General features: G+C 39.4%; 1 protein-coding gene across 2 annotated transcripts in view; it reads left to right on the top strand.

Moving 5' to 3' along the window:
* Positions 1–23,616, top strand: part of GLIS1 (GLIS family zinc finger 1) — a 407,237-nt gene that overhangs the window by 4,388 nt on the left and 379,233 nt on the right. Inside the window, exons 1-2 of one of the 2 annotated variants that reach the window (XM_061633023.1) lie at positions 7,476–7,609; positions 9,323–9,714. In XM_061633023.1, coding sequence (XP_061489007.1) covers positions 9,381–9,714 — 334 coding nt within the window. In that variant the 5' untranslated portion in view covers positions 7,476–7,609; positions 9,323–9,380. Of the gene's footprint in view, positions 1–7,475; positions 7,610–9,322; positions 9,715–23,616 lie in introns of those variants that run through there. The other variant, XM_061633024.1, reaches the window with a different exon arrangement.

Here is a 23,616-nt window from a genome sequence, read left to right as displayed (position 1 = left end):
TTCCTTAAACTTGTAGTATGGACAAGTTTGTTTTTCAGGTGGAATCTAAAACTGAAATACCTAATGCAGCATCAAAGCCAAGTCCAGGAGCTCACTGTCCTTACCAAAGTAGTTCAGTTCATGAAGAATCAGAACACAGGGACAGGCCACTGGTGAAAGGGGACTGTAGCTATAGGCAAAGTGAAGCTTTTGAGTTTGGTATTCCTGGTGATCTCTCAAAAAAGGATAAGACAAGTCAATAGATAAAACTGTTCATGTCAGTTAACACACTCTTGGGGTGGAGGAGTTGCGGGGAAGGGGACTACCTTTCTCTTCCCCTTGCGTGGCCCTCACATCCTCTCCACCAGTGGGGGGGGATTGGCTGGCACTGCATGCCTCCCCCCCAATGCCCCATCTAGAAATGTGGCTGCCCCACCTAACAAGGATGGCCGGCCACAGGGCTGCCCTGGTGGGGTTTGAGGGCAAAATAAACTCTTTGCCCTCTGCTGCAGTCCAAATCCAGATCGAGGCCTACACCTGCTATTTGCTGGGGGAGAGAATATCCCATTGGAGTGAATGGGAACTTTTTTACCCAATGCAAATAGCAGATGGGGGGAGGATCAAGATTGGGACTGCACTAGAGGGCAAATGGTTGAAGTCCCAATCTGGTTTGGTACCTCTGCAATTTAATTTAAAAATAACAACCACCATTCACACAATTGTTAATTAAATGAACAGTGTTTTGCCTAGTTTGGCCCTAAGAATGTGAGCAGCCTGACAGGAAATTCCATTTCAAACCTCTACCTAAGTAATGCACTCATTTACATAAACCACTATTCTCTCAACCTAATTTTGTCTATAATATAGGAACAATAGTACTGGCCTGCCTTATAGGGACTATGTAAGGACTGTTAATGATGGGATGCATTTTACTGATGACTAAATCCCACTGAATTTATTGGACCTTGTAAGGATGCATGGGGCCAAAGGCTTATTGGCATAGTGTTTGTGAAGCACTTCAACATGTTTGGAATCCCATGGAGAGAAAAATGCTGCAAGTGAGGGGTGATTTGGAATATAATAACAGCAGAGAGTCAGTCCCTCTTTCCCTTTTGCATTTTTCTCCTCTGAATTCATTTCTCCCCAAGCTGCTTCTGTTTTTGGAGTTCTGTTTACACACATTTGTATTGTACAGTTAGCTCATCTGAAAAGTGCCATATCAGCATAACAATAATAGTAGTAGCAGTATTATTATTAGATAAATAATTTATTAGGTAGTATTCAATACTAGTCCTACTCAGAGTAGACCCATTGAAGTTAATAGGCATGACTAACTTAGGTTCATTAATTTCAGTGGGTTTACTCTGAGAAGGACTTAGCTAATACAATCCATTGCAATTTTAAAAGACAGTCTAAGTTATGAAGATGATAATTTTTGTGGATGTTCTTCCTTTCTGTTAGTTATTATGCAACATCTGTGATAGTCAATTACTAGGAAAGATAAGTTGTAAATGTATTTTGTATAACTAAGAGCGGCCACAGGTTGTCCAGACTTTTTAAATTATTTTTGGAAAGAGAAATTTAGATCTACAATTGGAAAATGGGGCCATACCAATCAAATAAAAAATGTGGAGATAAAGTTGGTGCATAATAATGTAGTTCAATAGTCCGGATGTGTTTTAAACCTGTGTGGTAGTTCCCCCAGGACAATTGCTTTCAAGTTTAAATAGTTAATATTTTTTCCTAGGCCACCAAGGCTGCAATCCTGTACATGTCTACTCAGAAGTAAGCTCAATGGGTCTTACTCTCAGGTAAGAGTGTACTGAATTCCAGCCTATGAGAAGTCCAGAGAAATGAAACCCTCTATAAAAAGAGTCTCAACAGAACATAGCATTCTCTTGATTCATTTGGACAAGCCATCCTTCCTGGGAAGGCAAACATTTTGCAAGCTTTAATTAAAAAATAATAATCTGTGTTTCATAGCCCAATTTTTATGTTTATAGCTGCAATTTTCTTGGTGTACGTGTCTGCTACAAAATTTAATGTAAAATGGCACTTAAAGTCAGTTCTAAGAAAGACCACCAGGTTGCGTTATGAGGCAGAGTATGTGACATTAAAAAAAAAAAAGTAAACATGGGGCAGAGCAAGTTAGGATAATGGATGTTGAATGGATAGCTGATGCCCATAGCTAATTCACTAATAGGCAAAAAACCTTGCGGTTTAAGAACTGCATATAGCCAATATCAGAGCTTGGAAGATTACTTTTAAAAAGTAATAAATTATAGTTACGTGGCCCAAAAAAGTAGTAATTACCGTTACAATTACAATTGCTCTGAAAGTAACTGATTACTTTACTTTTCCTCGAAAGTAATCGCTACAATTACATTTCAGTTACTTTTAAAAAAATGCCTACAAGGTGCTGGCCTTGGCTGCTGCACATCTAAGTAGCCTAAAACAACATTAAAAATAAACAAACACATACAGAGGTAGTAGAATAATTATTTGTATTCATAAGATAGCAATGGTGGTCTCTCCGCTGGTAAGGGTGGTGGGGAGGGAGGCTGAGGACAGTACTCAGATCTTTGCATGTCAAACAAAGTGCAACACCCCCCCACTCACCCAGCCAGCATAATCTCTGTCTCTTAACCACTTCCCAGACCCTGCCCTGCCACCAACTAAGGGACATTCACTCAAGCAAACATTTTCCCCTGAGGTGCAAAAAAGTTAAAATACTGCAAATGCAGCACAGTAGCCAGAGAGGGTTGTGGAAGCCACTTTGTATGCCATGTGCAAACACAGTATTCTCTCTCTCTCTCTCTCTCTCTCTCTCTCTCTCTCTCTCTCTCTCACTCACACACACACACACACACACACACACACACACACACACACACACACACACACACACACACACACACACACACACACACACAGAGTCATCTTTCACCTCCACAGTTCTTTATCTCCATTCTGCTGCTGCCTCCTTCTCCTCCTTTATCCATGTTCTTGACTTCCGGATCCTTTTCCCCTCCACTCCATTCTTCACCACCACTATCTGTTTATTTAAATAATTGTTTTCTCCACTCTACCCCGTCTCACTCTCCGCCTCCTCCCTCGTCACCTCCTACCCATCCACAGAGCATGAGGAAAGAGCGACACTGCACAGAAGCCCAGTTTGAGGCACATGATTTTCATCCATAAATCAGAGGAGCAGAAGACTTCCCCTGCTCCCCCCCCCAGTAATGCCCAAAAGTAATTCTGGAAACGTTACAATTACTCTACAAAAGTAGTAAAATTACTCCTAGTTCTATTACAATCAAAATGTAAAGGAATTACCCACTCGTTACTCAAAAAAGTAATGAATTACAAGTAATTCATTACTTGTAACTAGTTACTTCCAAGCTCTGGCCAATATATATACATATAGCCAACAGATATTTCTATCACGTTTTAAAAAGCAGGGAAATTGGACAGCTATAGTGAATGTACCAGGGGAGCAGGAGATCTCACCTTCTCTCTGAGATATTGTACTGCCCTACAAATTTGTCAAAATGCAACCACAATTTGAGTTGGTCTTTCACAGTCCAGTCCACTAACTTCCTATGTAGCTTGGAAAAATTTGGTAATGTTTGGGGTGGAGAATTTGGGGCGGAAGGGAGGGGAAGGAGGAGGAGGGAGAAGGAGGGAGAAGGAAGGGATTGGAAGGGATTGGAAGGGATTGGAAGGGATTGGAAGGGGATGGGAGAGGGGAAGGAAGGGATGAAGGAAGGTGGAGGGGAGGGAAGGGGCAAGAGGGAGGGGATAGGAGGGAGGAGAACGGGAGGGCAAGTTTGATTATTTGAATCCTTTTTATTTCAGTGGGATTTGCTCCTGTGCAATCATGCTTAGGATAGGTGAAACTGACCTGGAGGGGAGGGGGAGGGGAGGAGATCAGATGGGTGGGCACTGGGCAGAGGGGAAGGAAGCCCCTTTCCTTTCCAAAAGCAAAACATTGTGAAGAGTATCATTATTTTTCAGGGTTTCCCCCACCTTTTTTTCTATAGCAGCCACGTGTAGCATCCCACCCAAATTTAAACCAAAGCTGGTCCTGGGCACATCCACACCAGACCTTTATTTCACTTTAGACAGTCATGGCTTCTCTCAGAATCCTGGGAAGTGTAGTTAGTGAAGGGTTCTGAGGGTTGCTGGGAGATGCCCTGTTCTCCTCACAGAGCTTAAATCAGAGCGGCTGACTGTTAAACCACTCTGGCCACTAGAGCTTGTCAGGGGAATAGGAGTCAGGTTCAGGGCCTGAGACTGATCTTGTATCTTTAGGAGAAGAGAAAGTCAGTCAAGTGCAGGTGTTCTTGCAACACTGGAATGGGAAAAACCACAAGGTGGAATTCTCCCTTCCCTTGCACAACTTTTAAAGATACGGAAGACCTCTTGGTTGCCAGGCCCAGCCTCCAATAGGTCTTCTGTATCTTTAAAAGTTGTGCAGGGGGAAGGGAGAATTCCACCTTGTGGTTTTTCCCATTACAATGTTGTAAGAACACCTGCACTTGGCTAACTTTCTCTTCTCCTAAAGATACAGGATTAGTCTCAGGCCCTGAGCCTGGCAACCCTAGTCAGCACCCTTCACAAACTACACTTCCCAGGATTCTTTTGGGAAGCCATCACTAAACTGAAATAAAGGTCTGATGTGTGTGTGGCCCCTGATTAGGCAAGCTCAGCAGCAGTGAGTCTGGCTTTTAGAACACTGACAATTGGTTTTTACTGAGCATGCTCAACCTTATCATTGAGTTCAATGCTAGATTTCTTAAATTAATTAAAAATCAGCCAGGCATTTTTTAAACCTTTAATCTGCAGAAGATGAAGGTCAGAGTATGGGGCAAGGTCAGTAATAGGATTACAGGTACTCTGTGAACATGGCTGATTTTTAATGAATTTCAACAAATTATGAGAACTCTGACAGGAAAAAAGTCCAACGGGTTCTGTTTCCCCCCCCTTCTATACTTTGAAATCTTGATTTTCTCTGACTGTTTTGTGTATCGTCATGAAACTTTAGAGGGCTGTTAAGCCAGTGCTTCTGAGTTCAGGGCTACAAGTTTTGTAAGGTTTTGTTTTGAAATGAGCTTATGGGAAACATCAGAACGGCATGGGGGTATTTCCAATTTAACATTGCGGAATGCAAAAAGCCATGCTGGCTATAGTTATACAGCCACTCTTCTGGCTGTATAATTTAACCATTTTCCTGTTACCTGACTACTGTCTTGCCTGATGTTCAGTAGTATTATATGTCACAAAATGTACCACCACATTTCCTTGTTTGACTAAATTGGACCCAGTTTGGATGAGTATGCTCACATAATCACTGTGCAAAATGAATTCTTAATCAGTATCATTTGATGGTATCTAGCCTCATATTGCCCTCCCAATTGCATTGTTGCCTTCCTCTTCCAAGTAATCCCATCTCTTTTCACTTACTCCCAAGAGATAGTTACTCCTGTAGGAAGCCCTTAGGGAAAGGGCTGTAGCTTAGTGGTCCCAGGTTCAATCCCTGGGGTTGGACTTGATAGCCTTGTAGGCCCTTCCAATTCTACTATTCTATTATTCTATGATTCAGGTAGGGCTGAGAAATACCCCTGCCTGAAACCCTGAAGAGCCACTGCCAGTCAATGAGGACAATGCTGAGTAAGATGGACCAGTGCCTGACGCAGTCTGAGGCAGCTTTCTGTGTTCCTTTGTTCCTTCCAATTTCTTGACAGGGTGGCTTTGGTTTTGAAAAGAAGAGGTGCATTCATATACAGTAAGTTAGACAGACTCATTTCTATACCCAACACTTACCTTTAAGTACTGGTTTTGGTTGGTTTCCCTTCTGTTCTTTGACTTACTCCGCACTGAAATGCTAACTGTAGCTTGATGAAAATGGATGCTCCTGGCTTTTGTGGAAACCTTTATTTCTATTGAATTGGCAAAGGTGCATAATCGTCATGGGGCCTAGCCTGTAGCAACTTTCTGAACTGTAACATGGCTGTTGGGCATTGGGCAGTGCAACTGTGTTGGAATGGGAAGGTCATGTCTGTGGGTGATGGTGAGATTAGCAGAGTCTCAAGACTGTCAGACAAAGGCAGCATAGTTTAAACCAGTGATATCTACACCGTTTAGGAACATCAGAAGCTGCCTTATGCCAAGCCAGGGAATTTGGTCCTTTTTGCTCAGTGTTGGCTATACCAGGGGTGGCCAATGTGGTGCCCTCCAGATGTTGTTGGACTACAGCTCCATTGGCATGCTGGCTTGGGCTTATGGGGAGTTGGAGTTCAACAATATATGGAAAGCACCATGTTGGCTACACTGACAGGCAGCAACTCTCCAGTGCTTCTCTACAGGTGACATTCCAAGCCCTACCTGCTGATGCTGGAAATTGAACCTGGGATCTCCTGCATGCAAAGCATATGTTCTGCCACTGACCTACAGCCTTTCCCAAGCAGACCAAGCTTTTAAAGGATCCATAAAAATATTGTAACCATTTATTTCCTAAATAGTTCTAAATCCTTCTCTCTTTAATGCAAAAGAATTGGACAATTTTAGAAGATATAAAAAGAAAGCAATATAGCTCTTAAGAACACAAAGTATGAGCTTTCCTGTTATTTTAAAAAGACGATGATTGGAACTATTTTGCCATTGCTTAGGATACACTCCCTAACAGGACTACAATATATGTATGATATGTATGCGTGTTACCGTTCTGCTTCATGCATCAGACAAAATAGTCTGTAGTCTACAGAAGCTTATTTTGCAGTATATTGTTTTCTGTAAACACTGTGGCAGTCTCTACTTCTATTCAAGAACAGTGGGTGAGTTTTTATTCAATTTAGTGAGAAACTCCAGAGAAGTAGCTTTGTTACTCTTTTCAGCAAAAAAAGTCCTCTGCAATTTTAAAGTTTATGTATATTTATGCCAACTCTTGCCCACAAAATACCAATCCCATTGTGTATGTAACTGCAATCTGTGCTGCTATAATTACAAAGGCTATCGGGGATATGACGTAACACATTTTTCCCCTCGAGGGAACAAAATACAGGTAATGGAAATGGCGATATCCCTGTAACATGAATAAAATGAGCGTGATACAAATGCTCAGGTTCTATATATGCATACATAAAAGGCAGAAAGAGGAGGTAGAAGTACGCTAATATTTTAGGGGCATTACTCGGATTTGTGTTTTTTTTATATTTCCTATATGTATAAGATGTCCACCGAACAATTCACAAGTTATTGCAGAAAGAGGAACGCGCGCAAAAGCAGTTTTGCACGGCGACGTGCCGGCGTGCGCTACTTTGCACACGTGCGTACCCTCCCTGGCCCTTGCACACTCGCCGCCCATCCCAGCTCCGAAGGGGCGGTTCCCTTGGCTGTTCCTCTCCGCCCGATCTTACTCAGGGGCTGGACTTGCTCAGCCACCGGCACGTTGGAAGAGCAATGACTGGGGCTGCCATAATCGGGCGCCCGGCAGGAGAGGCAGCGCCGAACGGTTGGAGAAGCGGTCACAGGATAAAGCTGAGACAAGCGGTCTCCCTCTGAGCTAGAGGCTCTCTTCCAGCGATGCAGTAGATACGGCAGCACCGTCTCCCAGGATAGACTCTGGCAGGTAGGGGGCATGGGCAAGAGGCAGTGGGGAGGAGAACCTGGCTTTTCACCTGTAGGGGAGTGTGTCTGTAAGTCAGTCATATAGTTTCCCCGTGTATTGGGTTGCAAAGGTAGAGCGCTAGTTGTATTATCTCCCCACGCGAGGCTGTCTCTTGTGCCCTGCTTGCTTGGAGGAGCTAGGCGAGCACAGCTTCTGGAGTACTTGGGCGAGCCTCTCCTGGCAACACGAGGAGCCTTGGAGTGGTTACTGCGTGCCGGGATTCCCCCAGCAAGCGAGGCTTTATTTTATTAGACCGCCTGTTGTCTAAAATGCTAGTAGCAAGTTTTCGGCTTCTGCAGATCTCTTCGTTAAAGGGTTCACCTAAGTAAGTTAAAAGCGTCCAAAGGCAACGAGAAGGGCAGTTCTGCATCCTGAGAGGATACCTTCTTCACTTATACGTGCTGCATCAACAAATTCGGGAATGCAACCTGCTTTTTTAAAAACACATCTTGTTATAATCTAGGGCGGCTCTTGCTCTTTGGCAGTAAAGGAATCAGCAGGAAGAACCCACCCCTACCCTCGCTGGAAACACCAAGGCAGTGTTCTGGGGAAAGTTATATTGACCGATTAGCAAAACCTAGCACATCCCTAAACTTCCAGTTGCTTCCAAACGTCTAGGCACAGCAAAATACTTCCCAGTCTTTTTACCCTTGTATTTATAGAGAATAATAAGAGTGCATCTGAGTTACATTTTATTGGACAACAGTTGAATATTTGCGCAGCAATATGTCTCATAGATGTTATTTACTGATCCCTCCAGGATTTTTAAATTTAGTGGGGATTTTTATTTTGGAGTACTTGATTGGAATGTGTAGTGGAGTGTGACATCAAGCACATGCTGTAAAACAACTCTTTCCACTCGTGTAAATATTTAATAGCCACCCGCAATTGGAGTTGAAAGGATTAATTTGACTTTGGAGTCCCCCCTTTCAGAAGACTGGCTACTGAGGGCACTTTGCTAGCAGCAGCCTATGCACGCATCTGTTTGACTTTTCCTCATTTGAGTTTGCCTTCTGGGCGAGAAAGACTATCTTAGGTTTGAAATAATCACATCTTTCAGTGATATCTCTTGATAAATGTATGCCATGCATGTATATTTTTCCCAGTACTGAATGACAAAGTTACACTATTTTTGAAAAACCAATTGAGTATTCTTTTTCTTTTCTTTTTTAATTTAAATTGGTTAGTGAATAGGGCTAAATCACTCTTGCAAACAAATCTATATCTGGTACTGGGCTCTACCCCTGTATTGTGGCTGGTGCCACAATACATTATTTTGTCTTAACTACAAAATTTATTGTAGAAAACTTGTTTTGACAGCAGTTACAGTGCAATCCTATGCATGTTACTCAGAATTAAATCCCATTGTGTAGGGTGTGCTCCTAAATAAGTGAGTATGGGACTGCAGCCTAATATGCCTACCCCTCTGGAAGTCCACAAAAGTTGCTACCCCACAAAAAGTGATACTAGTCAGTTTGCTTACACATTGTTATTTCTGGTATATTGATAATCCAAAATTAAAGCCAACCAACTAGCTATCTTTAGTTTAGAAATCTTTTGCTTCCTGGTCACCTAGAGGTGATTTGTTATGTGCTATAGAGAACTGTATACATGTGAGTGTCTGTATACATGAGGTAGATCAAGAATGCTAACAAACCTTTAATCTGTTGACAGACTTCACTGCTTGATGTAGGAGACTCAGAAGTGGCCCCTCCTGTAGAGGGGTGTCAATATGCACTATGAAGTGGCAGATCATCCGAAATCCAGCAACAGTGCAGCATTCTTTGAAGTCTTTGACAAATGCCAAGTCATGCCTATGAAGGAGCTGCCCCAAGTTAGTTGTTCTAACAGCAGTCCAGCTTTTTTGAATTCTCAGATGTCCTTTAAAATAACTGTCAGCAACGGTGGCGACAGCACTGAAGCTCAACAGAGCCCATCTGAATTGCCCGTGCCTCTGCTAGATCTCTTTCCTAAAAGGCCTAGCATATTTGAGAGAATCCCTATTCTCCAACGAACACAGGAGACAAGATACCCTAAAACTGGCAGAGAATATTTACAGCAAAAGGGTGAGTAATGAAATGCATGAACTGTAAAATATTTTATCTGTGGTATCCTTTTCCTTCCTTGTTTCTCAGGATATTTGTCTTTTTATTCATTAATTTATTTGTTAACTTGGCAACTTTCCTTCCACTTCTCACCACAAGACAATTTAAACCAGACTTTCTTTGTAAATGGCCTAGTTAGCCATTGATACTTGAAAGAAATTGCAAGACTAAGTTTTGAAAAATATGCACAAGTAGTATTGTAAAGGCACTATGTCAGAAAAGAGAGAAATACTCTTATTTCTTCTTTGTTCTACATTTGTGGATGGGGTAAAATTGTTAGAGTTTCAAGAGAAAATGAAACTCTCGCCATCTCTAGGTACTCATTCTGTAGGATTTTTGGTGTTTGAAAACTAAGTGAGTAATAGTCAATATATAGTTATAGTCAATAAGTGAGAGGGAAATATGGGAATGCAAACGTTTTTCTATTTTGATTGTGACATTTCCTGTTTTAAAATGCTTTATTTTAGTTTTATTAATAACATTTTTATGCCACTCTTAATTGCAAGGTGTTGAACATCTTTATTATAAGTTCTTGTTTAAACCTTGTGAATAGGTTAGTATTACTTTCATTCTACAAATGTGGAAGTGAGTCTGAGTGATGAAGGCCTTAGTAAAATGGGGTTTGAAAGTTTGACTTCCCAGGAGGAGGTCTGATAACATGGAAACACCAAGGGGATTTGACTCTAATATGCTAATTCAGTGTGTACCATTCCTGAAATCCAGGATGAAAGAGAGCAGCCTGCATTTACCCCTTGGTAATCTGCATAACAAGAATGGGGAGCATATAGTTTGCTGTGGGAAAGGTCACTATCTGGATTGGTAAGGCCCATCCATACCAAACCGCAAAATCCACGTTTTCCATATTCGGTGGATGGCCTTGAGATCCATACGTGTCCTTTTGTGGTCAGATTCATATTGTGAAAACCTGATTTTCAAACATCCATACATGTGAGCTTTCCCCCCCCCTCTAAATTGCTTTACCATTGGCTACCCCCCTAAGTCAACCCCTTTCAGTGATTGATCCATAATGGTCATTTGCTTTTTGTATGCTTTTTTGGAAGAGCACAGAAACATATGTCTTTTTAAAATTACCATGCATGCACAAGTTTGTTGATGTGCAAAAGGGCAAAGTTAATGGACCCCTCCCCCCAAGTCCAAGCAAAATGTACATCTGGGCTGTTACATATAATATGGTGCATACTAAGGATGGGAGCCCTGGTTACTCCCGATTCCATTGCATTTGTCGGACTGGGAGGCAAATCCCTTTCTGTGTTTGATTGTTTATTTATTATTTTATTTATTTATTAAATTCATATCCCACCCTTCCTCCCAGTAGGAGCCCAGGGCAGCAATGGTTTGCCACTTACTCCTGCTGTTACTGTTTTGAAAGGGCTTTCCTTCTGCCCAGTGTACCCACCAAATCTCCTATTCATGTGTACTCCCAAATTGTATTAGATCCTCCACAGCTCACCATAGGAGAAAGCAGGAGATTGTCATTCAGACAGCAAAGGAAGGACCCAGATTAGTCAGTTTCAGGCTCAGAGGAAAAAAACACAATTTAAAGTGCATTTCTCCCCCTCTCTTTCTCTCTCACAAACACACTCACTCACTTTCTCACACAAACACATACAGAGAGAGAGATCTGGCTGCCTGGAGGAAGAGAAACTGCTCTCCCCTTCCTCTGGTTCCCTGCTTGTTGGCTCTTTGGTATGTCTGGCTCCCCCTCCCATCCCCATCAGCTGTTGGGCAGGAAAAGAGAGGCCTTCCCTGCTGCTGGATGGGCTGCAAGATCAATGCCACATTAAAGTACTAGATGTTGCTCCTCTCTCCCTCCTTTCCCCCCATCAGCCCAAGGAAGTTCACTTAAAAACCTCCTCGGTGTTTTTAACAAATTGTTTGCATAATATTGCAAAATAGCTTTTAAGTGGAAATAGTATTATAGTATTAAACATTTGATTTTACGTTTGATCACAAGATAGTAGGTTTTTTTTAAAAAAAGCAATGTGATACAGTTACAGAAGCCAGAAGGAGGAAGTACCCTGGTACAGTACTGGAAGCAGGAATGAACTGTAAGAAAGGAGGATGAGGCATGGACAAAGGATGGAATCTAATGTCATCTGCCCATAACACAAAAAAGCAGGGAAATATGTCCTCACTGCAGAGGTTAGAGCAGTTAATAATCAGGACAGAAAAATAATTGGTTTATAGCAGGGTTGGGGAAGTGTGGATTCAACTAGGAGAAAGGCCGAAATGGTGGGGAACGTCTTACAGACTCTGGCGAATTAATGGACACACAAGGGGGTTAGATTGTGGATTAAAAGAAGGAATGGATGGGCTGGTAGTGACTGTCAGTGGTTGCTTCCAGTTTTGGGCTAAAAGTGCTGAATTTGACATGCGAGAACTCCACATATATACAAGCCTAATACTAAACTACTGTTAATTTAATCTCAACAGAGCTCTCAAGTTGGCCAACAGTATTAGATCAACAAAATACACTTTAAAACCTTCCACAAAAATCTTAAAAAAGAAAAAATACAAACAAGTTATCCATTTTCTTTCCTTCAATGCCTGTTGGGGAAAAAAGTCTGCTTTCTAAAAGTTAAATTAGATGTAACCAATCAGGTCTCAGGTTTATCTGCTAGAACACACAGTGTGTCATAAATGAAACTATGCAGTGGGAGATAATATCTGGCTTCTAAGAAGTGATAGATATTCTTGAAGTGATGCAGTAAAATGTAGCAGAGATGACAGTATCTAACATCTTCACAAGCCAATCCTGGAAAAGCCCTATGGCAATGTTCTTCATAAAGGACTGCTTGAGCTATAGCTGTAGGTGTGATTTGCAATAGCATGGCTCAGAAGATTTTTAGTGGTCTTTTTGGGTAGCAAGTGATCGTTTAACTTCTGCAGATATTTTACCACAGGTGTTTCCAGAATTGATGTACTAGCCAGAGAAATGTTAAAGGGAGCCATCACTGTATCTGCTTACTTACTTTCTATCACATAATTCTAAATACATAAACTTTCTAGTCAGTGTGGCCTCTTCTTTGAACATTTTGCCTAGAATCTAGGTCCCAGAGGAAAAGGTGCAGGTATCTAAATGACTTGACATGAAATTAGAGTGTTCACTGTGACTGCAGATATGTTAATTCATTGCCATCTAATGCATTTGGAAAGACAAGAGTTCAGGTGGTTTACCCTTTCTTTAAAGTGGGAACAATTTCAGTTTAAGAATGTTCCCATATTTGGCAAGAACAAAACTTGTGTCCAAGGCCTGACGTAAACTTGTGTGTAAGACTTGACTACAGGGGGTTTAAACGAAAAAGGTTTGTTATTGACTTGGGCAAATAATAATTTAATTCTACATAACTAATCTGCAGCTGAATTATCAAGAACAAACCTGGGCTGCAGATCATAGTTAAGGAAGAGGGAGCTTAACTGCAATCCCAGGTTTGGAGATACACTAAGCTAAACATTTGCTTAGCTGTCATGCTGCACTGAGCTAAAAGGATCAGGGAGCAGCAAAGCGGCTCACTGGGAGCCAGCATTTTTGGCTTAGTGTTGCATGCAAACATGGCCAATAATGATCTAAAATATTGTGTTAACAAGTAAATGTTTGTGGACAGGCTTATTTCAGGGGAGTGCTCAAAGCACTTTGCATATTCTATCTCTTTTTTTTTTACAATAATTTTTATTCAAATTTTCATAAAACAAACAAAACAAAATCATAAAACATTCAAAGACAAAAAACAAAACAAAACAAAAATGATTAAACAAAAAAATAAAATGTTGACTTCCCATTTGTCGCAGATCAGTTATAGGTCTACAATATATAACAATCCTGTCTCTTAAATCATATTATAAAATCACTTTCCTCCAGTAGTTATCTTAATTAATCATCAAATCTCATAAACATTACTTTATTCTTTCCACAAAAAGTCAAAGAGAGGTTTCAATTCTTTAAGAAATATATCTATCAATTTTTCTCCAAATAAACATGTTGATTAATCCATCTCGTTAATAATAATAATAATCTTATTGTCATAACCATAGTCCAAATAAACATATCGATTAATCCATCTCATCAAATCTGTTAAGTCCAATAATTTCAATAGCCATTATTCCATTATCCATATTAATTCCATCTTCCATCTTCAATAGTCCTGTTAAGTCCAGTAATTTCAGTGTCCAATCTTCCATTACCAGTATTCCATAATAATCTTGCTGTCATAGCCATAGTCATATAATAAGAGTCTGATGGGAATTTCCTCTATCCCAAATATTTTCTTGCCATCGATTCTGAATAAGTTGCTGAAATATTGTTGTAAAGTCATATCTCTGTTCTTCTTTTTTACAAAATGCACTGGCTCATCTCTTGAGAGTTTTTCCATTGTCACATGGCTGCAGTTAATTCCATAGATTTTCTCTATATCAAGCTCCATCACGTCATTCCAGTCCAGAAAATTATCCAAGCCATTGATAACTTTATCTCTAATATCTTCATTAATTTCTTCAGAGATAACGTTAAATTCCAAACAGTAGATTTTATTTCTAATATCCATAAACTCCAGATCTTTTTCCAATTCCACATTTGTTCCAATCTCCAGGGCTTGTATCTTCCCTTTATTTTTTCTTTTCTCATCTCTGATCTCATTCTCCTCTCTCACAGGATCCCCTATTTCTTTAAGCTCCTGCGTCATTTTGCTCAGTTCAATTTTCAGCTCCTTACTTCCCTGTCGCAGGGTTTGTTTCGTTATCTCAATCTCATCCATTATTTTCTGAAACATAATTACTTCCAGATTCTCAGCCACTTTCTTGATTGCCATTTTTAAAACCACGAAAACAAAACAAAACAAAAATAAAGAAGAACCACTTCTTATTTCAGCAACAATTGGGTTAATATTCCAGGCTTGATGACATCACAGTATAAACAGAGCAGCCTGCCTTATCTCTCTATGTTCAAGAATACAAAACAAATTTAGTTCCCAGCATCAAAACAGTTAGTGGCGTCGTGAAGAAGCAGATTCGTCAAAATAAAATAGACCAAAAAGAGAATAGTCCCAGACAATATAATGTTCCAAAGTTCATATTTTTTATTTTTTTTCTCCTCGGAATAGAAATCCCTCTTCTGTTTATATCTTTAGAATGCACTTCCAGGACAGCTTTTTGCAATAGAAACAGAGATAAGCTGTTAATTTCGTGAATAACAGAGAAGAGTTATAGTTCACCCAGAAGTTCTTTAAAGCTGATTCATTTGACAAATCTCTTTTTGCTGCAACAATTTAAACCAAGTAGAAAAAAAAATAGAAAGAAGGGTGCTTGCCTGTTAATCCGTTTTCTCTTTGAAGAAAAGATAAAAGTATTGCATTAATCAGATAGAGCTTGTTTGGAAGTCCGTCTGGCATTGCTGGCTGGACCTTTTCTCATAAATTAATGAAATCCAGTCCTCCCAACAAAAACAGGCTTTTGAGGTTGATCTCTACATTTCTCCCTGCCCGGGAGAAATTTCATCAGTCAAAAAAAAAATGTTCTGACTGATTTATATCTGAATAAGCTTCTTCTGAGGCGGGAGCCCGTCTCAAAAGCAGGCACAAGCGAAGTCACCCTTCCCGGAAGTCCTTTGCATATTCTATCTCAATAACCATTACAGTACTCTGGAAGGCTAACTTTTATGTATGTGTGTATGTATGTGTTTAAAAGCATTTATAAACTGCTTAATATTTCAAAAGGTAAGCAGTGTATGGTCTAACCCCCCCCCACAATATATCATGAAAACCAAAACACAACCGAAAACCAATAAATCAACGATATAACAACACCTAAAAAAATATAAATGTGAGTAAAACAGATGTTTGCAGCATTCAAGCATGTAAAACAGGATCCAGTCTTATGGGCCAGGAAAGGCATGGGCAAAAAAATAAGTCTTCACAAGACATTTGAAGCAACTGATGATTGCTGGATCACATATGGACAGTACAGGGGCAACAGTAGAAAATGCCTCTTTTCTGGTCACTGTCCTTCTGTAGGGTGTGGAGAAGCCATGATTAGAATTTTCCCAGATGATCTGCAGATGTTTTTTCAGGTTCATGAGTTTGGGGCTTTGTATGTTAACGTTGGATAATGGAACGGACCAAGGAATTTCAGAAGAAAATCACCCTGTGCTTTATAGATTACAGTACAGCAAAGTCTTTGACTGTGTAGATCATGAAAAACTAGGGAATGCTTTAAAAGAAATAGGGGTACCTCAGCACCTGATTGTTCTGATGTGCAGCCTATACTCTGGACAAGAGGCTACTGTAAGGACAGAATATGGAGAAACCAATTGGTTCCCAATTGGAAAGGGTGTGAGACAGGGGTGTATTTTATCACCCTATTTGTTTAATCTATATGCAGAACATATACGAAAAGCGGGATTGGACCAAGATGAAGGAGATGTGAAAGTTGGAGGGAGAAATATCAATAATTTAAGATATGCAGACGATACCATACTACTAGCAGAAACCAGTAATGACTTGAAACGAATGCTGATGAAAGTTAAAGAAGAAAGCACAAAAGCAGGACTACAGCTGAATGTCAAGAAGACTAAAAGTAATGACAACAGAAGATTTATGTAATTTTAAAGTTGACAATGAGGGCATTGAACTAGTGAAGGATTATCAATACCTTGGCACATTCATTAACCCAAATGGAGACAATAGTCAAGAAATCAGAAGAAGGCAAAGACTGGGGAGGGGCAGCTATGAGAGAATTACAAAAGGTCCTCAAATGTCAAGATGTATCACTGAACACTAAAGTCAGGATCATTCAGACCATGGTATTCCTGATCTCTATGCATGTGAAAGTTGGACAGTGAAAAAAGCTGATAAGAGAAAAGTAAACTTGAAATGTGTTGGAGGAGAACTTTGCGGATACCATAGACTGCAAAAAGACAAATAATTGGGTGTTAGAACAAATTAAACCAGAACTATCACTAGAAGCTAAAATGATGAAACTGAGGTTATCATACTTTGGACACATAATGGGAAGACAAGTTTCACTAGAAAAGACCATAATGCTGGGGAAAACAGAAGGGAGTAGAAAAAGAGGAAGGCCAAACAAGAGATGGGTTGATTCCATAGAAGAAGCCATAGACCTGAACTTACAAGATCTGAACAGGGTGGTCCATGACAGATGCTATTGGAGGTTGCTGATTCATAGGGTCACCATAAGTCGTAATCAACTTGAAGGCACATAACAACAACAATGTTAAGAACAAGCAAACAGCAACCAACAGTAATGCAGTTATCCATGTATTGTTGATGATAGGAGAACTGTGACGTGCCTAAAAGCAAGTTCACAGCTGAGGTGATATTTGAGCCAGGGACTTCCCAGCTATCTTACTCTCAGCCTCTAAACATTATCAGCTTCATGCTAAGGGATCGAGGGGATTAGGGTGATAATACATGCAGCTTCTCACCATCTTAAAACAAAAGTAAAATCTGACTGTTAAATTAACAGGCTCACTTAAGTGAGTAAGTATATGACTGCTGAAATCCAGTTGTGGCTTACACAAACATTTATTTATTTATTTTATTTTATTTGTTAAATTTTTATACCGCCCCACTAGCGTAGCTCTCTGGGCGGTGTACAACAAAGAAATACAAATATATACAATAAAATCCCATAATAAAATACAACAAAAATATAAGAGAGTAGAAAAACTAAAAACAATTACAGCACATGTTAAAACTAGATTAAGTTAGATTAAAATGCCTTAGAAAAGAGGAAGGTTTTGACTTGGCGCCGAAAAGATAGTAACGTCGGCGCCAAGCGCACCTCATCGGGGAGACTGTTCCACAGTTCGGGGGCCACCACTAAGAAGGCCCTAGTTCTTGTTACCACCCTCCGAGCTTCTCTATGAGTCGGAACTCGGAGGAGGGCCTTCGATGTAGAACGTAGTGTGCGGGCAGGTTCATATCGGGAACATTTACTTCTGTGGTAGATTGTCGTGGAAAATTAAAGGCAAAAGTCTGGTGATATCTCAAGCTTCATAGAGGAGCTGGATCTGCCTATGCTGTGGGAAGCAAACTAAAATATTTTGGGCAAATCTTGTAGTCACAATGTCCTGCTTGGGGTGTCTTAAAAATTTGACCTCTTGAAGTTACAAGTTAATAATAATTGAAGAAGGATTATTCTATAACTGGTCTACTAAGTTTTCCCAAAATGTATCTGAGTATTTGAGTATTTCTGAGGATTGTTCAGAACTGCTATTCAATGTGGAAAAGAAGATTCTGAACTTAATAGGCACTGTTTTTTAAACTGTCTGGCTCTTCTTGATGTCAGACTGGTAAGGTATGTTGGTCTCTTACATTTTGGCTGTGCTTCTATGTTCCAGAAAAAAAGCAGAACTATATAGGCTGCTTGCTCTTGCCTTTGTCATTGTGTGTATAATAACTACATTCACCTTTGTGCCATTAGAGAATGCCTTCTCCTTTTGATAGTAAAATCTCTTCTAAAATTTCTTTGTAATAGTTTTTGTAAAAATACAGAGCTGCATTAATTGTTTTGTAGGAGGTAGCTCCTACAAAAGGAAGGCTGTTGTTGAAATTTATCCTATGATGGCGTGTTTTGTTTTATAAGTATATTCTTAGGCTCCAAAATACCCTATATGTTTTCATGTACACATAACCTGACACACCTGCCTGTTTTCCTACTATGGTCCAAACTCAGTGAAGACATTGAGTAAGTACAATGACATGGGTGAAAAACTACTTTTAAAAAAATGCAAGTGAAAAGTTGGGAATCCTGAAACAATGATTTCGCAGGGAAGAGTTTTCATTCATCCTTTGGCTAATCTGTATATATCTCACATAGCCTTGGTTGAAGAAACTAATTACCATTGCAAAAAGGTGTATTCCTCCAGTACCTGTAAAGGTAATGTAAATGGAGAATATTCCTTCATTACTTACTTCATCCTTTGTACAGCCTGTTGCATTTGATTTCTCAAGGTTGGTTTGTGTAGATCCATTTCAAGAATGGTGCTGGGCCAGTTGGCATTTTGGTTTTTTAATCAGCTGTGCTGGACCAGGTACTATTTCAGAAACAAGACCAGCTAGGTTGAGGATGGGTTGAAGTGTTCTGTTTGGATCAAGCTCCCTCTCCAGGTGCAGCTGCTGGAAGACTTGCTCAGAAACGGGTATACACTGCCATATGCCTAACTGGCAATAAACTCTGGGTGGTGGGCAAAGATTGAAGTCAACCACACCATAGTCTTCCTCCTTCTTCAGATCTGAACATGACTTTCCATAATTTCTTATTACCAAAGCATGCTATCTATTTACTTGGGGCTGTCAGGTTAAACAAATAATATTTATATTTTCCTAAATTTCAAATTATCAAGCCAGCCATCAGTATTACATAATGTAGAGGAGAACTTCAGAGATGTGAAATTAGTTGTCATGCAAACATCTTTTCGTAACTGCTGAATGTAAGACAACCTAGTAAATAAGTCAACAAAAGTTAGCATGCAAAAATGTTTTACTAGACTGTGTTTCTATGCTGGCTGCAAAGAAAGGGAAGCCCACTTCTCCGCACCCGGCATGTGACTAGTTACTTTCTTATCAGGCTGGTGATTTTTTTTTGCTTCCTATCAAGTGAGCTAGTGGAGGAGGGATGGGGAGATCTGTACTTTGTATGCCAGCCCATGTACCATGAGTCAGTGCAAAATTAAGCAGTCATAGGCACTCTGAATAAGATGTTAGATTTTGACTTGAATATTTTATGTATGGGATGAGGGAGAATTGCCCCTATTATATTCAAAGCACAGGTCAACCTTTATATAATGCAGTTACCTGATTTAGAAAAAGAAGAGCTCTTTGAAAGATTTTATTTATTATTTATTTACTGGGCTCCTGCTGGAAGGGCGGGATATAAATCAAATAATAAAATAAATAAAAGATTTTCCTTATAAGACCAACAAAGCAGTTAATAAGAAATAATGTATTTTATTTGTGAAATTTCAGAATGGTTATTTTCAGGGCCTCCTTAAGCTATAGCTCATTGAAACTATAATTTGGAACAAAGTTGCTTTTGGAATATTTGAATTTGTTGTGTATCCCTGGAAGTAAAAATGGTAATTTTAGCAGGAAAAGCAACTGAAGCATTAGCAAAAGAGGATGTTTTTGATGCTGGCCCAAATGTGTGTGGAAATTCCTCCCTCACTTTTCCCTTCCTATATATTGCTTAGCTGTCCCTCCAAAAAGAGAACTTTCTGAATGAAATAATGGTCAAAAGATGCATGTTCAAACCATACTTTATCCTTCATGTGATATCCTTCCCCATGACCAAGGCAGGTGGTAGTGATGGTGAAGTCTTGTGAAAGAGTATATCTGTGTTGCTGACTTTCCCTTTTTAAAATATGGGTGGAAGTGTATACCATGTTAGGAAGAAGACAGGCACCAAAGAATACACAAAATGCAAAGGAAACCATTTTGTTCCAAAAGAAAAAAATCCTAAATCCATGGTCAGACACAGTAGTACTTTTATTAAAACCAACTGAAATGTCACAAAATACTGAGTAACCTTTTGAGTTTTCAAGAATTGTTAATCAGAATTCATATCTAGGCTGATGAAGAGTTCTGGAGATTTCAAAGGCTTCTTCATTATTTTTCCTTCAGTGGAGTAACTTTGCAAGTTTTTGCTTTTTTTTTTTTAAGGGCTGGATTAGCATGGCTAATCTTGGGGAAATGGCCAGTCATTGAAAGAGTTGTTGTTTCCAGTGCTTTTTGTTTGTTTGTTTAAAAAAACCACATGAGGTGTTGCTGATACTCATATCTTGATAAAAGTGCCATGGGTGCTAGCACAGAATGGCAGCTATGGGCAGCAGCAATAAAATAAAATAAATAAATAAAGGTGTGGAGCTGAGGATCAGGGAGATTGTTGCTTATACTAATGGATTATGGCTAACATCCAGTAGGAACTCCATACAGCCACGTACAGGCTGGCAGTTGCTATTGCAAAGGATGTGTGATATAGTTCACTCCTGGGAAAATGTAGTACTTTCCACATTAGAGAGAGAAGGGCCTTGCACAGTCTCACAGATGCTATGTGTAAATTGTGTGCCACAAATTATTTTAAAATATGCACTTATTGCATTAAAATTGATTGTGTTTAAAGGCATCCAAATTTTTCCTTAATGTAATGAAATAGCAAGAGTTCTCCCACTTCGCTCCTTGGCACGTGAAAAGCCAAAGACCGCTTTATCTAAATTCAGTTCCAATTCTGCCTTTAGGTTTGGATTTGAGTACCTTTGAAGACTAGCTGCCAAGTCCCCCCCCCCCCCGCACTCTTAAGACATTCTGTATGTGTGAATGCTTTCTTATTTGCACAACACATGCTTCACTGGTAACCTGGCAAAAGGATTTCCCCCCTTTTCTGTGGTTTAATTTGTGTTTTATTAAATCATGATTCATCATTGACGATTACTGGGAAAAATGCTGCTGTACAAAATAGGTCCAACTTACGCAGTTTCAATTTTCATGTGGTTTTGTGTATTTATGAATTGCAAGAACTTATTCAAACCATTGAAAAGTAATGAGCCAAGCTCTATCTGGCCAATCGGTACATTAACATAAATATTGTAAGGTTTGATGTTGCTGGTCCATGTTGATTGGCCTTTTATATTGCTATGCTTGAATGGGTCTTTGATAGTTTTACATAATTTCTTAATAAAAAGCACAGCAATGGAGTAAATCTGATTTATAAATTTGTTTCAAAGATTAGGCAAAATGATTTTTAGATTCAAAGGGATCCTTGATTATGAAGGATATACAGATAACAGCAAAAATCTTGATGTAAGAAGAAAAATAATTTAATTCTTGTGTGCATTTGCATGTTTTACTTTGGGGGCAAATGGCCCTAAGAAGACACCATAAAGCTAACTTTTAAATGCATATTTCAATTGCTGTTATTTTAAACGATTAAGGGGTTGAAGACTTAGTTTATTCTGGAACATTGCTGAACTATATGAAATGTGACTCTTGGGATCTGGTATTTTATACTTAGTAGAAATATGTATAATAGTAGATGATGTATTTTGCCTGCCTTCCAGGTCTGAAGAAGTTAGACATACTGGCTAAGACAGAGAGTATCCAGTGTATAAATCAATGACTGACTTCTCATAAAATAATAGTCTTTCTGTAATCATACAATTTTACACAGGAGTGTATGTACAAGAAGACAAATATATAGTGCAACTCTGAAGCCAAGTAACTTCCCAGCAAATAGTGTAACGCCTAAACTTTATTGCCATTGTATGCCAGTGATTCACTGCTATTTCATTATTTGTAGTAGTGAAGTAGCTTAAACTTAAAGCCACCAACACTTGGGTGAAAAGAAACAACAACCCTTTGGGAGGAATTTATTATTACTACAAATGTAATAATAATTAATTAATCATAGAAATTAAAGCCTAGGTTCTTTTTGGTTCCTTTAAGTAAAATATCCCAATAAATGCATTGCTTTTGTTGCAAATATATTTTTTCTTGTTGGAGATTGACAGTGACATAACTTCAAAATAAGAAATGAAATGGTTCTGTAGATGGATGTGCTCAAGTATTTCATGGTTAATGTGGTCCAGGTTTCTTTATAATATGTTTAACTTGTAATTCTTTGGAATGTTGGATGCCTAAAGCTAAGCACTTAATGTTGTGTCGTTTCAGATATCTAGGAGCAGGTTTATGAAACGGGATATTTTGCTGGGAGGGATGAGTGGCACGCTTCAGAGCTATTAGACCAAAGGCAGCAGAGCATGGTGATACTGTTTTTTAAAAATATTTTTTACAAATCCCACCTTGACTTGTATCTAAAAAAATTTAATGTTTTTGCATGAGAATAGGATCAATTCTGTTCATATTTTTGTTGTTCTTCTCCTTGGATTTTGGTCTCTACCTCGAACCTATTGCTACAGCAGCTGGTTTTAATTTAATTTGACTTGCACACTGAGGGCAAGGCATTGGTGAACCCCAGACAGAATTTGCTCTTTCCTGGAATTGTCCCATGTTGGTGAGTAACCCCGAAGGGAAAACACAAAATGGTACTGGAACAGTGTTTGAACAAGGCTGCTGGTTCATCAGCTCCTGGTAAAATAGACCACCCAACTTCTTTATCCTTTTTATGAAAATCTTGACTTGCCCTGTGTCCCATATATTTGCCAGGCAGATTTTGTGTGGATTACAAAGAAGAATGAAATGGATGGATTTCCTATTCTTTTCCCAGGAGAGTTTCCTACAGTAGCATGCTCAGGGTTACTGGGACTGCTTCCATTTTAAATCAAAGGGAATTCTTATTGCCTTCAAAGAGAAGGAGAATTGACTTTTGAGGGCTTTGTGAAATCCTCACTCTCTCCTGTTGCACTGGAGAACAGAGGAAACAAATATGACTTTGTTTTGCTCCTGCTGAAATAAAGAGTGACTTTGCTATTGAAGTCAGTGAGACAACAATATGAACTATATGGTTGACATAATTTGTTTCTTCATGTTCAGCTATGTTGTTGGATTGCTGTTCGAAGCTCTTAATAACATCCCTGAGACTGGGCTACTAGAAAAACTGTTTTACTTGGTAAGTGTTCTAGTGAAACGAACAATAGCGTAGGTTGGACTTGTAAAAAAATAATCACTTAGTCTCTCTGGTCATTGTGTGACACCCCCCCCCATTGCTCCTGGCCAGTGGAGTGCACTGTATAATATTAATAGGTAGGATTTCCAAATGAATAATTTCCATACTCTCTTACCTTGCCTCTTGGTGTTTCAACCAAAAGCTAAAAGGGAAGGAGCTAAAAATTGAGGCCTCCATCTCAGAGCTATGGGGCAGATAATTGGTTGTGTA

Source organism: Rhineura floridana, chromosome 6 (assembly GCF_030035675.1).
Source record: "Rhineura floridana isolate rRhiFlo1 chromosome 6, rRhiFlo1.hap2, whole genome shotgun sequence".
Taxonomy (NCBI): Eukaryota; Metazoa; Chordata; class Lepidosauria; order Squamata; family Rhineuridae; genus Rhineura; species Rhineura floridana.
Note: the sequence above shows the minus strand (reverse complement) of the source record. Positions and strands in the feature narration are given on the sequence as shown.